The 17089-nt window shown below is 49.3% G+C and overlaps 1 protein-coding gene across 3 annotated transcripts in view; it reads right to left on the bottom strand.

Moving 5' to 3' along the window:
• The window catches only part of ATP2C2 (ATPase secretory pathway Ca2+ transporting 2), a 93925-nt gene extending 88350 nt beyond the window's left edge, over positions 1-5575 (bottom strand). For all 3 annotated transcript variants that reach the window (XM_511142.8, XM_003315215.6, XM_054668525.2), the window contains exon 1: positions 5392-5575. In XM_511142.8, coding sequence (XP_511142.6) covers positions 5392-5490 — 99 coding nt within the window. In that variant the 5' untranslated portion in view covers positions 5491-5575. The remainder of the gene's footprint in view (positions 1-5391) is intronic.
• Between the last annotated feature and the right edge of the window lie 11514 nt (positions 5576-17089).

Raw genomic sequence — 17089 nt, 5'->3', positions numbered from 1 at the left:
TACAAATAGATACCAAATGAAGAAATATTCTTTCAACAACGCCCAACACTAACATTATCTTCAAGTGAACGAGCCAGTTCTACGGTTATCAGATGACAGCCTTAAAATTGGCATTCGCAGGCTGCTTGCTGGCAGTTGGACTTGAGTTTGAGTCTGATTATCCTAAACTAGCAAACAAAGTCCTGACAAATGTAAATGTCATTTTGTACATACACACATTAGCAGACATTCTTAGCATCAGTATTTTCAAAATCAAAAGTCCAAAAGAGTTTAAAGAACAGAACTTACGATGAATGAAAACACTAACAAAACTAGATAAGTAGTGAGCAGATGACATGTCAGATGTGGTTCTCGGATTTTTTTTAACGTGAATGACGTCATTGAAGGAAATCTTTCTTTCTACTATTCCAATGGGCAGCCTTTAAGGCAGTCCCCAGCCATCACTCCCTCCCAGTACCCATGGCCTGTGTAACCCCTTCCCTTTGAGTGTAGGCTGGACCTAGACTTGCATCAAACGAATAGAATATGGCAGAAGTTATGAGACCTCATTTCGAAATGAGATTCAAAAAAGGCTTTGGTTTCCAGTCTCTTTTGTTGTTGTTTTGAGATGGAGTCTTGCTCTGTCACTCAGGCTGGAGTGCAGTGGCGCAATCTTGGCTCACTGCAACTTCCACCTCCTGCATTCAAGCGTTTCTTCTGCCTCAGCCTTCTGAGTAGCTGGGGTTACAGGCACCCACCACCACACCCAGCTAATTTTTGTATTTTTAGTAGAGACGGCGTTTTGCCATGTTGGCCAGGCTGGTCTCGAACTCCTAACCTCAGGTGATCTGCCTGCCTCGGCTTTCCAAAGTGCTGGGATTACAGGCGTAAGCCACCATGCCCAGCCTGATTGAGTTTTAATAGACATCACCAATATATCAAAATAAGCCTGTTTTATTTGTACTTTATAATTTTATTATAAATTTGACTTGTTTTTTTTTTTTTTTGAGAGGGAGTCTCGCTCTGTCTTCCAGGCTGGAGTGCAGTGTCGTGATCTCAGGTCTCTGCAACCTCCGCCTCCTGGGTTCAAAGGATTTTCCTGCCTCAGCCTCCCCAGTAGCTGGGATTACAGGTGCCTGCCACCACGCCTGGCTAATTTTTGTATTTTTAGTAGAGAGGGGTTTCACCATATTGGCCAGGTTGGTCTTGAACTCCTGAACTCAAGTGATCTGCCCGCCTCAGCCTCCCAAAGTGCTGGGAAAACAGGAGTGAGTCACCGCAATAGGCCTAAATTGAACCTGATTTTATAGTTGAGTTATAAGCAAACAGTTATGTTTATTACAAGTTTTATGCTTATAGTTACTTGAAATCACACTTTTGTACAAATCATTTAAGACAACACTGGCCAGGTGCGGTGGCTCACGCTTGTAATCCCAGCACTTTGAGAGGCTGAGGCAGGCGGATCATGAGGTCAGGAGTTTGAGACCAGCCTTGCCAACATGGTGAAACCCCCATCTCTACTAAAAGTACAAAAATTAGCTGGGCGTGGTGGCGGGTGCCTGTAATCCCAGCTACTCGGGAAGCTGAGGCAGGACAATCTGGGAGGCAGAGGTTGCAGTGAGCCAAGATCATGCCATTGCACTCCAGCCTGGGTGACAGGGCGAGACACTGTCTCGAAAGAAAAAACACCGTGGGGTTGCAGTACATTTCTTTAAGAAGCTGCCCACATGTTGCTGAATTCTGAGAAACACTAATGATCTGTGAGTTTGGGCAAGCCTTGGGTTAAAGTTGTGTGTGCATGAGCCTCAGTATTCCCACACACATACTCTTTTCTGGTAACTGAGAGTAATCTCTTAAAAACACAAATCTGACCGTGCCTGTTTTATCACAGTTCTAATGTTTGGCCCATCTGGGAATAAATGAGTGACTGTCATGTCCTGACTTAAAACCCTTCAACGATCCCCCACTGCTCCAGGGATAAAGCCCACACTCTGACAAGGCTCCGTACGACCCTCCTCTGCAGCCTCATCCTACCAACCCCAACGCCTCTACCTCTTCTGTCTAGAACTCGCTGTCAACCCCTGCCCTTCATCCAGCTCACTCTTTGCCACTCCTATTCATCTTAAACATCACGTCTTTCTCCCAGCTCTGACACATTGGCATTAAACAGTGAACTGTGACCAGTTGCTGGGTGCCTGTCTCTGCCTCCTGGTTGGGATACCTGAGGGCAGGGAACTGTGCATCCTTATCAGCCCCAACTCCAGCTGGTAGCACTCACTTGACACACAGAGGGAGCCCCCTCCGTGAATCTAGGTTGAATGGATGGGTGGTCACTACATTCGTCTGTTGGGATCCAAGCCTCACCCTGGAGAGCCCAGAAGGATGAATCTGCTCACCAGCCAGGAAGGCAGTGGGCTGGGGCTATACCTGCCTCACTTAAGAGATGGGAGCCCTGAGGGGCAGAGACAGCTTCCCCTGGAGTTGGCGCTGAGTCACCTGGGAAGCAGGAATTTCTGGTCCAATCTCTTCCTTACCTTAATGTTCAGGTCAGCAGTGAGAAGCTTTTTCTAGTAACTAAATTAAGGAGGCCTCTCAAAGACCTTTTTGTTGTTGTTTTGTTTTGAGACAGGGTCTCACTCTGTTGCCCAGGCTGGAGCACAGTGGCATGATCACAACTCACTGCAGCCTTGACCTCCCAGGTGCAAGCAATCCTCCTGCTTCAGCTTGGTGAGTAGCTAGGACCACAGGTGCACACCACCACGCCTAATTGTTTGCAGAGATGGCATCTGGCTAAAGTTGCCCAGGCTGATCTTGAACTCTGGGGTTCAAGTGACCCTCCTGCCTCAGTCTTCCAAAGTGTGGGGATTACAGGCATGAGACACTGTGCCCGGCTCAAACACCTTTCTTTCCATTCCTGGAAATGCTGAAATCCAGTCTCCAGTGCTTCTAACATGGGGTCATCTCCAGTTCCCCTCTCAACCACCAGTCCTCTGTCTGGTCCTCTACTCTTTGATTCTCCAGTGCACCTAAGACCACTGGGTCTCAAATAAAGCATCTCCCGGTTTCTCAGCTGACCGTTGGCCTCTTTTATGAACTTTGTTTTGTACACATCTGTATCCTCAGCGCCTGGCAAAACTGGCTGTCAGGAAGTGCTCACTGAGCAAACAAACGTGACCCCACTAGGAGCCTCACATCCTCATTGATCACATGACGAGAGTAAAATTTACCTTGGAGGTAAGAGGCCCAAGAGAAGACACAGCAAGTTCTCAGTAACAATCACTATTAGAACTGGGGTAACTGGTCAAAGTGGCTGGGGGAGGGGAGGGCTTAGAGGCCTCCTACAGGCATCCTGGATGTGGCATGTATTTAGTGCTCATAAAAGACGGTTCTATTGAGGAGTGAAAATGGAACCCCTAAATAAACTAGTATGAAATAACGAAAAAAAAAAAAAAAAGACAATTCCAACTATTGTAGAAGTGATCACCTCAACACACATCGCCTCCTTTCCAAACCCTGGGAGAAAGGAGTTCCAACGAGAGGACATGAGTATGACAGCAAAGGAGGTGTTCAGGTCTGAGCCAACTTGGCAGGAAGTGAGTGCCTCGCCCAGCCTCCCGGCCTCTCCACCTCCCTCCCTCCTCACACTTCCCATCGATCTTCATTGCCATTTCCTGGGTTTGCACATTTCCTGGGTTTGCACAAGGCTGCCTCTGGAGGCACAATGCCTTCTTTCTCAGCTGGCCTTTGGTGTCAGTGCTGGTATCACCCGCCTCCTGGCGCTGCACACTGCCCATCATCACGCACCCAGGGCCTCAGGATGCTGCTGAGAGCACGCCGGTCCACAGCCAGGTGGGAGAGCACACTGACAGACCGGCTGAACACCTGTCAGACCTCTGAGAACTCTTCTGCAAAGCTTTGGAGGGATGAGTCCACCTGGCACAGAGATCAAACTCTCCCAGCATCTCCCTTGAGGTTACATCATCCATGCACCTGCATTCCTGGACATCCCATGAAACCTGATGGTAACCAACTACACATCAGGAGAGTTTGAAACATACCTGGCCTGATGCAAAAATCAAAAGATGGAAAGGAAAAAACAGGAATGGCAACGTAGGAAAGGCAACCTGTGATGGCAAATAAACTTCAAACTCCTTTAGCAGAATGTATCACAGAAGCAGAGAAATGGATCACAGCAAATTAATTGAACTCTATATCCTATCAATATTAACACGCCACTTCAGAAAAATCGAGATTGCTCAAAAACTGCTAGTTACGTGGTCCTGTGGCCTACCACCCTAACACCAGAATTCTTACATCAACAGGGATGTATGAAACACGATTTTTAAAAAGCACAAAACACTATTTTTAAAAAAGCACGAATACTTAATCTCACAAACAAAATGTTTTGACCATTAGTATTCTTTGGGAGAAAAAAATAAAATTTTAAGTCAAATATTTTTTCAGCTAATTTCTTTTTTTAATTAAAAGGTAAGTTTACCTTTGAAGTTTCCTTTCACTGGTCAAAAGGCCATCGCCAAGTCAAATTTCTCATTAGCAACCCAGGGGACTCGTTCAGAAATGTTATTTTTGAACGACTGCTTAAGCGTAAATGAAAAAAAAAAAGGGCAACGACCCTCTGGCGTGCAGAGAAACGCTTCTGCAGAAATTCAGTGCCCCCCTGACCTTAAAGCATGCAAGGAGTTCTGTTTGCGAAGCTAAAAAGAAGGGTGTTGGGTCACCCTCAAGCCTGGCTTCACCCCTGGCTTCCAAGAATCCAAGGAATAGGAGGGGCTTTATTTGACAGCTTTGCCACTTCGTTCCCTCATGAACCGCCCTGCCCTGGCATCCTGCTGCTTTATCCCAGAGGGTCCCTGGAGGTTGCAAAGCAGGCATACAGCTCTCAGTGGCTTTCTAAAAGTACCTGACTGTAGGAAGTGAGGCTGGGAGGTCCCTCAGCTCCAACTTTGCTTTCTATTATTGCTACAGCATTTCAGCAATCTTTGTTTTTTGCATCCCTCTAATTTTATTTTCCAATTTAAGTTTTAAAAATCCATAAAGCAGCCCAAGTCTGGAGACCCAGGAATTTTAATTCTCTGGAGTCAGAGAAACCTAGGTTAAGTTCCCAGCCAGGTCACTTCCTAGCTCCTTGCCCCTTAGGGAATATACTTAACCACTCTCGGCCTCAGTTTCTCAACCACAAAATGGGTTCACGTGAGGGTTCCATGCTGAGCTCCCCGCGCCAGAGCGCAGATGAGAGCGCGGTTGCTGTGAGGACGGCTTCCTTCCAGAGCCAGGGGAGGAGGGCGAGTTCGCGGATCGCAGCGCGAACGCGGGGTCTCGGGTCGGGGACAGTTACGACGGAGGGGATGGGGGGTCGGGTCGCACGCCCGGCGCGGAGTCGCTGGGACTCACCAAGGCTTCCTCTTCGTCCTTCTCCAGCGCCTGGTACTGGCGGCCCCCGCCCGAGAAGCCGAGTTTCTTCAGGAACTTGGAGACGCGTCCCTCGACCATGGTGAGCGGGCGCAGGCGCTGCCTGCGTCCCTCGGTCCCCGGCGAGGCCCGGGATGGCTGCGCGCGCCCAAGCCTCCTGGGCCAGACCCGGTTACCAGGTAGCTGTCTACCTGCCCGCGGCAGGTGAGGCCCCGCCCCTGGGGCGGGGCTGCGCACAGGGAGGTGCCGGCTCACCCGGCCCCGCCCCGCGAGCTCGCCTGGGACCCCAGGGGCCCTGGGGACAGCGCCGGCTGGCCATGGAAGACCCAGGGAGAGGCTGCGTCGCCTCAGGGCTTGGGCTGTTTCCCAAACTTGCAGATCCTAAGAATCACCTGGAGTGGGGGAGGTGGAGGAGCAAATGCTGGTTTAAAATCCGGATTCCCAGACCCCTCCCTGCCCAGTCACTGGGTTTGGAGCCGCCGGGAGCTGGGTTTTTAACGAGCCCCAGGTGATCCTCTTGAGGAACCCAGGGTGGGCCGCTCTAAGGCGCCGGGAGCGAGGCGGCTGGAGCTCAGTCAGACTCACACCTGCGGCTGTGCGCTCTGGACGGGTCACGTGGCCTTTCTGAGCCTCGGCGACCTAGCCTGTCATTGAGCGGGGAGCAGCAGAAGGCCAAGACCCCCACCTCCAGGGCCCTGGGAGTGAGTCCAGGAACAGGAGCGACTGAGAGCCCTGCTGCCTTTGGCGCCTGCATGGTCTCGGATGGTCAGGGCCCCTGTCCTCGTCTGCAGGATGAGCGCCGCTCTTGTTCGTCGTGGGACCTGAGCAGCTTTCTTACATTTTTAGCGCCTTGGTTTACTGCTCTGCAGAATGGCCACCACGATAGCGCCTCCTTCACAGTGACATGGAGAGGCCCCAGCGGACAGTGCTGTACAGGAAGGTCTGGAGCAGGGCTTGGAGTAGAGAATGTGCTGGTGTCCCCATGACACCATCCTCCTCCTCCTCCTCCTCATCAGAAGGTGCTGGGCTCAAATGGCTCCCAAAGTATGTGAGTCCATACGCAGTGTAGACAGTTGCCGGCCGCCAAGTGGGTGCTTTGAAGTGCCAGGGCTTTCTTTGGCTTCAGGTAGGACTAGATCCGTAACTAGACCCACCACTTAGCAGAGGGGGAGCTCTGGGGAAGTCCGTGCCACCCGCCTTTCCGCTGGCTTCCTCATCTCTACAGGGAAGTTACTTAAGGGCTACAGGAGGTGCCCTCTGCATTTGTCCACGAAATTCAGCCACCCCTTTTGAACAAATATTTGCCACCTACCTCAATTCCTCCCGAGGGTTGACTCCAGCCCACGAAAACCTGCAGGGCAGTTCCAGTGCCCCTTCTTGTATCTCCTGCATCTTCCTCTTTTAAGTAAACAAAGGCTACGGTATCAGCCTGCCCCCACTCCCCAGTTTCAACAAAGGTGCAGGAATAATGGTAACAGCAAACCTCTGATGTGAGTGAGTCCAGATTTGAATCCCAGGAATAGTTCCTTTCCGACCTTGGGCAACTTTCTTCACCTCCCTCCACCTCAGTTTACTCATCCATAAAATGGGGATGTCACTGCCTACCCGTATGAGTCAGGGTCCCAATAGGAAACAGTAATTTGAGGAGAGTTTGAGAAACAGACTTTTTACGAAGCTGTGGGGATGATGTAGAGAAACCAGAAGTGCTTGTGTCATTAACGAAGACTAGCAAAGAGTGAGAAGTGGCTTTGGTGCCACCCAAGGCCTGAAGGGCCAGACGAGAGAGGAGTTACCTGGAGGGGAAGCTCTGCGGCGCTGATAACTTCTGCAGAGGGCAACTGCTTAGATCAAAAGCCAGAAAGCAACAGAGCCAAGGATGCAGCCTCCTGGGCAGAGAATCCAAAGAAGGGTGGAGAGTGGTGTAGAGGAGGCTGGGCAAGGTGGCTCACACCTGTAATCCCAGCACTTTGAGAGGCCAAGGTGGGCGGATCACCTGAGGTCAGGAGTTCGAGTCCAGCCTGGCCAACATGGGGAAACCCTGTCACTAGTAAAAATACAAAAATTAGCCAGGTGTGCTGGCATGCGCCTGTAATCCCAGCTACTTCGGAGGCTGAGGCAGGAGAATCGCTTGAACCCGGAAGGTGGAGGTTGCAGGGAGCCAAGATTGTGCCACTGCACTCCAGCCTGGGCAGTAGAGCAAGACTTCATGTCAAAGAAAAAAAAAAAAGAGTGTTGTAGAGGAACAAGGAGGAGACATCCCGCAGCCAACCTCAGCATCCTGTGGTTCAGGCTGAGTGAATGCTTGCACAGGTATGATGTAGTAGTACGATGTCGTGGTACCCAACATTGCAGGCTCTCAGGCGCTTCTGTATTATTAATATAAAAGAACATATGGGAACTTGGCTCAGTTATTTCTCAGGTCCTTCCCAAGTGGCATTCTGTGATTTTAAAATGATGTTGGATCCAGGGAAGAAGAACGCCTTGTTGGCATCTTCATGTTTTTCCAAGCTGTTAACCAGATGTCATCTCTCCAGGCAGATCAGCATCCCCGGAGCAGAGGATTTGAAAGCCCAGCCTTTCGGATCCTATCACCATGGCTTCCGCTCCAGCCCAGAGATGTCAAGGCTGGAATTCCTGGGCTAGGTTCGCAAATGCCCAGGGCATTCCAGAAGGAAACTCTAGGTGGTGGATATATGCATGTACATTTTAGAGACAAGGTCTGACTCTGTAATCCAGGCTGGAGGGCAGTGGCGCAATTATAGTTCACTGTAGGCTTGAACTCCTGGGTTCAAGCAATCCTCCCTCCTGAGTAGCTGGGACTACAGGTGCACAGAACCACACCCAGCTAATTTTTTAATTTTTATTTTTATGTAGAGATGGGGTCTTTGCTATGTTGCCCGGGCCTAAAATTAGATTTGTGGTGTGTAAAATTAGGTAAATTAGGCTCCACCAGTGTTGGTTATGGTAAATGACGTGCCTGAAACATGGCAAATACTCCAAAAATTTTTTGAATATGTCTCTCATAAACAGCAGATCATTCAAATTTATATTTAACAGAACTTTCATATGAACGATTTGCTTTATAATAGGGAAATGTAGGCTGGGCGCAGTGGCTCATGCCTGTAATCCCAGCACTTTGGGAGGCTGAGGCAGGCGGATCATGAGGTCAGGAGATTGACACCATCCTGGCTAACACGGTGAAACCTCGTCTCTATTAAAAAAACAAAAAATTAGCCGGGCGTGGTGGCGGGCGCCTGTAGTCCCAGCTACTCGGGAGGCTGAGGCAGGAGAATGGCGTGAACCCGGGAGGCGGAGCTTGCAGTGGGCCGAGATGGCGCCACTGCACTCCAGCCCGGGGAACACAGCAAGACTCCGTCTCAAAAAAAAAAAAAAAAAAAAAAATAGGGAAATGTATTGTGTCTACATTGTTATAGTTGTCATTGTTAGATTGACTTCTGTCATCCTCTTTCATGTTTCATTTCTGTGCCTTTTGAGGCAAGCACTCAATTTGCTATCAATTTTTACTTTGGTTTTGGAATAAACATCTCATTGAAAGTTCTATTGGGAGCTACCTGAAAACACTTCAGAAATACAGATGAGTATTTACAGTCTCTTTTGGTTTCCTTTTCCAGATTTAAAGAAATTTTCCAACTTTAATTTTTGTTTTTCTAACCTCTGCATCCTTTTATATTCTAAGTAAGTTAATTATCCAAACTCTCTTTTTTTTTTTTTTTTTGAGACAGAGTCTTGCTCTGTTGCCCAGGCTGGAGTACTGTGGCACCATCTCAGCTTGCTGCAACGTCCACCTCCCGAGTTCAGGCGATTCTCATGCCTCAGCCTCCAGATTAGCTGGGACTACAGGCATGCGCCACCATGCCTAGCTAATTTTTTTTTTTTTTTTTTTTTTTTTTAGTAGAGACAGGGTTTTGCCATGTTGACCAGGCTGGTCTTCAACTTCTGACCTCAAGTGATCTATCGGCCTGCCTCAGCCTCCCAAAGTGCTGGGATTACAGGTTTGAGCCACTGTGCCCAGACCAAGCTCTTACCTTCTGAGTTGGTTGTTGTTGTTGTTGTTGTGTGTTGTTGTTTCCCTGTCAGTTACACCTGCTATTTATGTTTGCCTTAAACGACCTTTCTGAGCTCTGTCTGTCACTTTGTTTGGATTCCGTGGTCATCCCCACAGACTTCAAGATTCTGTTTTTTCAAGTTTTTTGTTTATTTTTTCTGCCTTCAGCCTGTAAAATGCTAGAGCCCACTTGCAAAGAATCTAACAAGGCAGTTGGCTGGAGAACTTTCTGGGGTTTGCAGCTCAACGCCTCAGAGTGATTCTGCCCCATTGGCCAACGATGAACGCCAAGGGTGGGACCCAACCAGAGGCATCCAGCCTTTCTCGAAATGTCTGCTCTGGGCACCTTGAACAATGAGGTCATGCTCTGCAACTCCCATTCACTCTCTATGTCAAAGTGGTGTCTTTTCACTGCCCACAAATTATCCCCAGCAATGCACCCTGCTGGGAGCCATGATGCAACCTCAAGACACCTGTATTTTGTTTGGTAACAAACTTCACTCAAAAGTTCTCTAAGCGTGGCACTGAAGACATCCTTTTTGGAAAGGGTACACTGTACAAAAGTATATTTTGTACAATTTGTTTCTAATGTTAAGAATTAGGTGGAAGTTACGGTTCCTTGCATAAACCCTCGATTCTGTTTGTTTTGCAATAGCTGTACCCACAGGCAATAATCATTTTATAGACGGGAACACTGGGACTTGGAAAGATAAAACCATTTCGTTCACTTAAGAAATATTTTTCAGCACCTGCCATGTGGCACTGGCGATCGAGCTGGGAACACAACAGACTCTTTCCCTGCTTTCCTATATCTCATCTAATGGTGGAGACAGGCTGCGGACAAAGCCGTGTGTAATGCAAAGTCAGGCAGTGCATGTCGTGGGTTGAATAATGTCCCCTGCAAAAGATATGTCCATGTCCTTACTCCTGGAAGCTGTGAATGTGACCTTATTTGGAAAAACATCTTTATAGATATAACTAAGGATCTCAAGATGAAATCATCCTGAATTAACTGAGTGGGCCCTAAATCCAGTGACCGGTGGCCTGATAAGAGACAGAAGAGAAGGCCACCTGAAGATGAAGGCAGGGATTTGATCACAGGCTGCAAACCACCTGGGTCCATGAGACGCTGGAAGAGGCAGGAGGAATCTCCCCACACCCATCATGGAGGGAGCACAGCCCCCCTCACACCTTGATTTCAGACTTCTGCCTCCAGAATGGAGAGAGAATAAATTTCCACTGTAGCCACCCAGTTTGTGGAGCTTTATTGCAGCAGCCCAAGGAGACTAGGACAGTGGGTGACACTAAGAAGAAAAGTGAGGCCGGGCGTGGTGGCTCACGCCTGTAATCCCAACACTTTGGGAGGCTGAGGCGAGTGGATCACCTGAGGTCAGGAGTTCGAGACCAGCCTGGCCAACATGGTAAAACCCCATCTCGACTGAAAATACAACCAGTTAGCCAGGGGTGGTGGCGGGTGTGGTGGCCTGTAATCCCAGCTACTCTGGAGGCTGAGGCAGGAAAATCGCTTGAATCTGGGAGGAGGTTGCACTGAGCAGGGGTTGTGCCACTGCACTCCAGCCTGGGTGACAGGGCGAGACTCAGCCTCAAAAAAAAAAAAAAAAAAGAAAAGAAAAGAAAGAAAAGTGAGCAGGGTGGGGCCTGGAGAGTGGGGCCTCTTGTAGCTAGAGGAGTCAGGAGAGGCAAGAAGGGACCTCTGTGGGTACGGCGGGAGGAGGGAGTATTCCAAGCAAAGAGAAGGGCAGGAGCTAAGGCCCGGAGGGGGAAACAGCTCTGCTGCTACCACAATAGTCAGACCCCCTTATGTGAACCGGTCTATGCATTTGCACCAACATGAGGGTCACGCTCACACGCTTCCCACACACAGCCTGTTTCCAGGCGCTATTCACGTCTTACTCTCACTGTCTCATAGCCATTATTTGCTGAATGACAGGCAAACGTTGGCTGAGCACTTCCTGCAGCTGTGGGCACTTCTGGGCTTCTAAAGGGCTTAATTCCAGCAGAAGCAACAAGGCACTGCCCCTTGGAACATGACACCAGGTGCCAAATGAACGCGGCTCGGGACTTGCTAAATTCCAGGGGGTAAACACACAGCACAGATGCCTCTGCTCCTCCTCCCTCTTCTGACACCTGTAGCAGGCATCAGTATTTGATCACCAGGCAGCATTTCCCCCTTGGCTGGGACAGGCCTCCGAATCCTCCTTATCAAACTTCAAGTAGCCACTGACAATTGTTTGCACCTGGCAAATGAATACACCCATTTACCAAAGGATTTTCAGAATAAGGAATGATGGGGACAGGGAGGAGTTATGGAACCTTCTAGAAGATAGTGGGATGGCTGAAGGAGAGGCTCTGTCCATGTGGAGAGAAAAGTCAGGTGGGGAGGCAGAAAGAAGACCCAGACAGAGAAAGACTGACCTCAGAATTCCCAAACTCCAAGATCTTTTCTCTCTCTCTTTTTAAGCCTGCCTGCTTTAAAAAAGAAGAAAAAGTTTTTTAAGAGACAACTTCTGACTGTGTTGCCCAGGCTGAATTCCGACTCCTGGGCTCAAGGGATCCCCAGCCTCAGCCCTCTGAGAGCACCCCTGCACCCGGCTCTTTTCTTTTAACTTCTCCACGATCTCTTTTCACAACTCTTTCCCAGGCCAATGGATGGTTGTCCAGTACGATTTTGTCTACCAAACACCATGGCAGTTGTTAAGTATAAAACTGACTCCTTTTTAAAAAAACTTTAGTTTTGAGAGCAGAAAAAATTGCACAGAAAATAAAGAGTTTCCATGTGTCCCTTCTCCCAGCCCCACCCCCACCCCTTGTCTCTTATGAATAACACTGTGCGTTGGTGCGGCACATTGATGCCACTGATGAGCAAACATTGATTTATGATTAACTAAGTCCCTTTTCTTTTTTTTTGTTGAGACAGAGTCTTGCTCTGTTGCCCAGGCCGCAGTGCAGTGACGTGATCTCGGCTCACTGTAACCTTGCCTCCTGGGTTCAAGTGATCCTCCTGCCTCAGCCTCCTGAGTAGCTGGGATTACAGATGTGCATCACCACATCTAGCTAATTTTTTTGTATTTTTAATAGAGACAGGGTTTCGCCATGTTGGCCAGGCTGGTCTTGAACTCCTGGCCTCACGTGATCCAGCCACCTCGGCCTCCCAAGGTGCTGAGATTACAGGCATGAGCTACCGCGCGCGGCCGGTCCATTGTTTACAATAGAGCTCACTCCTGGAGTCGTACATTCTGTGGGTTATGACAAATGTATAAATGACATAATGACACGGGTCCACCATGGCAGTGTCATGGAGATTAGTTTCACTGGCCTAAAAACCCTCTGAGCGCCATTAATTCATCCCCCACTTCCCTGGACCCCTGACAACCGCTGATCTTTTTACTGTCTCTGTAAGTTTTGCCTTTTCCAGAATGTCACACAGTTGGAAATGTGACTCCCTTTTCAAACTTACTCTCCTTTCAAAAATTCAAAAGCATCCAGGCCTGTTACTCAGAGTCAAGAGAATTGCGATTCAAAGCAAAGAGGCCCAGGGCCTTCCATGTTTAAACTCACCAGTTTGTGTCTGCCATGGTCACTCACGGAGGTAACCACCCTGATTTGGCCAAGATGGTCCCAGTTTTACTGTGGCTGTCCTGGCATCTTGAAACTCACAAGAGATGAGGCCATCCCCTTGGTTTAAAATCCAGACTCCCTCATAGGCCACACCAGGGCCCTGTAGCCCTGACGCCTGACTCTCTCTCCATCTCTCCACTTCTGCCATTCGAAACTTCCTTCCTTCTCTAGGCCCCAGGTATGTGCTCTCTCCCCGCCAGCCTCTTCCTGACCTCTTCCCTCTGTCTGCAACATGCCCCAGAGGCCCCAGCACCCCTAAATCTCACCCTGCCGGCTCCTGCGCATCCTTGAGGTTGTAACTGAGCTGTCGCTTCTCCAGAGAGGCCCCTTCTGATCCCTGGACCAAATGAGATCTCCTGCAGCAGGGAGCCCCACTGCACCCACGGTTTCCCCAAAGTGATGGCAACTTTATCACAGTTCCGAGTTTAAAAGAGGGCGCTGAATGCAAACAGCGCTAACGTCCACCAACAGGTGAACAGCACGTGGCATGCCCAGAGGATGGGACATTGTTCAGCCATAGAAAGGAATGAGACACTCATCCACACGACAGGTTGGATGGGCTTGGAAAACATGATCCACGTCAAAGAAACCAGTCACAAAAACCACATCCTGTGTGACGCCACTCAGGTGACCTGCCCAGAACAGGCAACTGCACACAGACAGGAAGCCGATGAGTGGTCGTCAGCGGTTGCGGGGAGGGGGCATTGGGAGCTGCTGGTGTTTCTTCTTTGGGTGATGGCAATGTTCTGGAATTAGACGGAGGGTTTGCATGACCATGTGAATATACTAAAACCACGGAATCACGCTTTTAAATGGTGAATTTTGTTTGGATTGTGTCTCCATACAAATCTATTTTAAAATAGGCTCTGAAGACATACTTGTTGAATGGAAAATGAATGAATATTTTTAACTGGGAAGCCTGATCGGAAGTTAAATCTATGATTTTCGTTGGCTTTTGGATACAATAGAGTTCAAAGTTCCCAGTTTCTCTCTTTGCAAGTTCCTAGAACCCTGGGCTTCCCAAGTTAGGTTGTGCCTGAAGGGGTGAGATCAGTTCTCAGGAAAGCAGCTCTTAGAAATGCAGGAGGGGCGGAGTGGACAGGGGGTCTGGGGCCGGATCTTCCTTTCTCCTCGTCTGGTGTAGCCTGTTCCCCAGACTCAGTTGCCTGTTGAGGAATTCAGAGGGGCTTCAGATCCCCTCCAAGCAAGGGCACAGGGTGGTGGTAGCCTCCCCTCCCACAGTCGATTCTCAGTAACACAGAGAGGTGGTAAAAGTGAACCTCAGAGCACATACCTCCCCATGTCGAGCCCCCCATAACTTGCTGTAGCAGAAGCTGCTGCTCATAGCCCCTCTCCACTCACCCTCAACAAGGTCTGCTTACTGCAAACACCTGAGGCTCTCTGCTTGAGGGATTTTATTTTGGCACCTGGGCCAGAAATAAGGCCGTGTTAACTCCCCCCTTCACTTCCGGGCATTCCCCCATGACTGACCCTAGGGGATGGGTAGACACCCCAGCTTCTGCACCCCCTGTGAAGTGAGATGCCTCCCTTCACCACTCCTCCACAACTGTTTCCTGGGGTTACCTTGGAGAACCCCGGGAACGTGGAGAACCCGAGTGAAGACCTTGCCATCACCCTTGTAATACAATTAGATTTCTTATTCTGGCCCCAAGAGGCCCCATCTGTCAACTCCCCTCCTCCTGCCCCAACCCTGGTCTCCTGGTTGTCAAACGAGCTGAGCTCAATGCCGCCTCCAGGCCTTGGTGCTTCCCACGCCGCTTTGCCACACACTCTCTGCCCCCAGCTCTTCCGGGCTACCCTCCGTTCAGGGAGGCCTTCCCTGAGCACCCCACATAAAGCGCACCCTCCTACTGCCGTGCCACTGTGTTCCCTTTGTAATCACCCATTGAGCGGAACTTGCAGTGTGTGTACTTTTCTCTAGGTCTAAAGTTTCGCTTCAATTAAAAGCTCTGAAAACAAAGCAGGTCGAAGTGTAACGAGAAACAGGATATTTGAAGCTCTCAAAGTATGTCCCTACCAGAGACTTATTCATTGTAAAGGGAAAACAGTCACTTTACAGTGGAGAAACCTGGCACACACCAACCTTGCCAGGGGATCAACATGATCATCACCAGGAATGGGATGAGACACATCATGTGCCCCCAATATGATTTCGCAAAGGAGGACACGGTGCCGCGTCTGGGGCATTCCTGCAGAGGCTGAACCTGAATCTCACCAAGACGTGCATCACACCCAGGTGCAGGACGTCCTGGAGTTTGACTGGCTTGGATTCTTCAAAAATAACCATGCTAGGAAAGTCAAGGGAAGGCTGTGGAATGTTCCAGATTAAAGGAGACTAAAGGCCAGGGGTGGTGGCTCACACCTGTAATCCCAGCACTTTGGGAGGCCGAGGCGGGTGAATCACTTGAGGTCAGGAGTTCGAGACCAGCCTGGACAACATGATGAAACCCCATCTCTACTAAAAATACAAAAATATAGCCAAGCGTGGTGGCAGGTGCCTGTAATCCCAGCTACTCAGGAGGCTGAGGCAGGAGAATAGCTTAAACCTGGGAGGCAGAGGTTGTAGTGAGCCAAGATCATGCCACTGCACTCCAGCCTGGGTGACAGAGTGAGACTCTGTCTCGAAAAATAAAATAAAATAAAATAAAATAAAATAAAATAAAATAAAATAAAATAAGGCCAGGCGCGGTGGCTCATGCCTGTAATCCCAGCACTTTGGGAGTCCTTTGAGGCGGGTGGATCACCTGAGGTTGGGAGTTCAAGACCAGCCTGACCAACATGGAGAAACCCTGTCTCTACTAAAAATACAAAATTAGCCAGGTGTGGTGGCGCCTGCCTGTAATACCAGCTACTCGGGAGGCTGAGGCAGGAGAATCGCTTGAACTTGGGAGGTGGAGGTTGTGGTGAGCCAAGATTGTGCCATTGCTCTCCAGCCTGGGCAACAAGAGCAAGACTCCATTTCAAAAAATAAATAAATAAAAAAGGAGACTAAAGAGCTCCCTGATGATAATCAAATGCAACTTGCAGTTTTGGGTCAGATCCTGGATTGGGGGAAAAAAGGTCTTTCTCTTTTGCTGTAAAGGACATCAGTGGGACATTTGGTGAATTTGGATAAGGTCTGTAGAGAATTGTATTGTCTGGTGTGAACTTCCTGATTTTGATCACTGGACTCTAGTTATGTAAGAGAATGTCCCTGTTTTTTTTTTTAAATGCACCCTGAAGATTTTCAGGGTAAAGGAGAGGGAAGAGGAGAGGAAAAGGGAGGGGGAGAGAGAACACACAGACCTGGGGAATCCGGTGAAGAATATATTCAGATCTCAAAAGGTCACATACCGTGTGATTCTCCTTCATACCATGCTTGAAATGACAAGATTATAGACAAGGAGAACACATGAGTGGATGCTGGGGTTAGGGGTGGTGTGGCTGTCACCACAAAGGTTGTGCAAGGCAGACCTAGGCGTGATGGAATCGTTCTCTTCCCTAGCGGTACTGGTGGCCGCATGAATCTATACAGTGAAAAAATGACTCAGAAACCACACACAGTGGCCCTCCCTGCGTCTGAGGTTTCTGAGGAGCCTGCGGATACTGGGAGGGCTGACTGGGGGACTTGAGCACCCTGGGATTTTGCTGTCCTGGGAGACAGGGTCCTGGAACCAATCGCCGTGGATACCAAGGGACTGCTGTGCTCACATTGAAGCTGCGCCCGTTTCCTGGCTTAGATTTGGCACTGTGGTTATGTAAGATGTAACCATGGGAAGAAGCCAAGTGAAGAGTACCCTGGACCACATCCTGGAAATCTGTAATTATTTGAAAATACAAAGGTAAACACACCTCTGTCTCTCTCCATTCCTTACTCAGCTTTATTTTCCCCCAAAGCCCTTCTACCACTGACTTGGTCTGTTTGCTTTTTGCCCGTGCCCCCTGGACTGCCAGCTCCCTGAGGTCTGTTATCTT

This window comes from Pan troglodytes, chromosome 18 (assembly GCF_028858775.2).
Source record: "Pan troglodytes isolate AG18354 chromosome 18, NHGRI_mPanTro3-v2.0_pri, whole genome shotgun sequence".
Lineage (NCBI taxonomy): Eukaryota > Metazoa > Chordata > Mammalia > Primates > Hominidae > Pan > Pan troglodytes.
The sequence above is the reverse complement of the archived record's forward strand: the minus strand, read 5'-3'. Positions and strand labels throughout refer to the sequence as shown.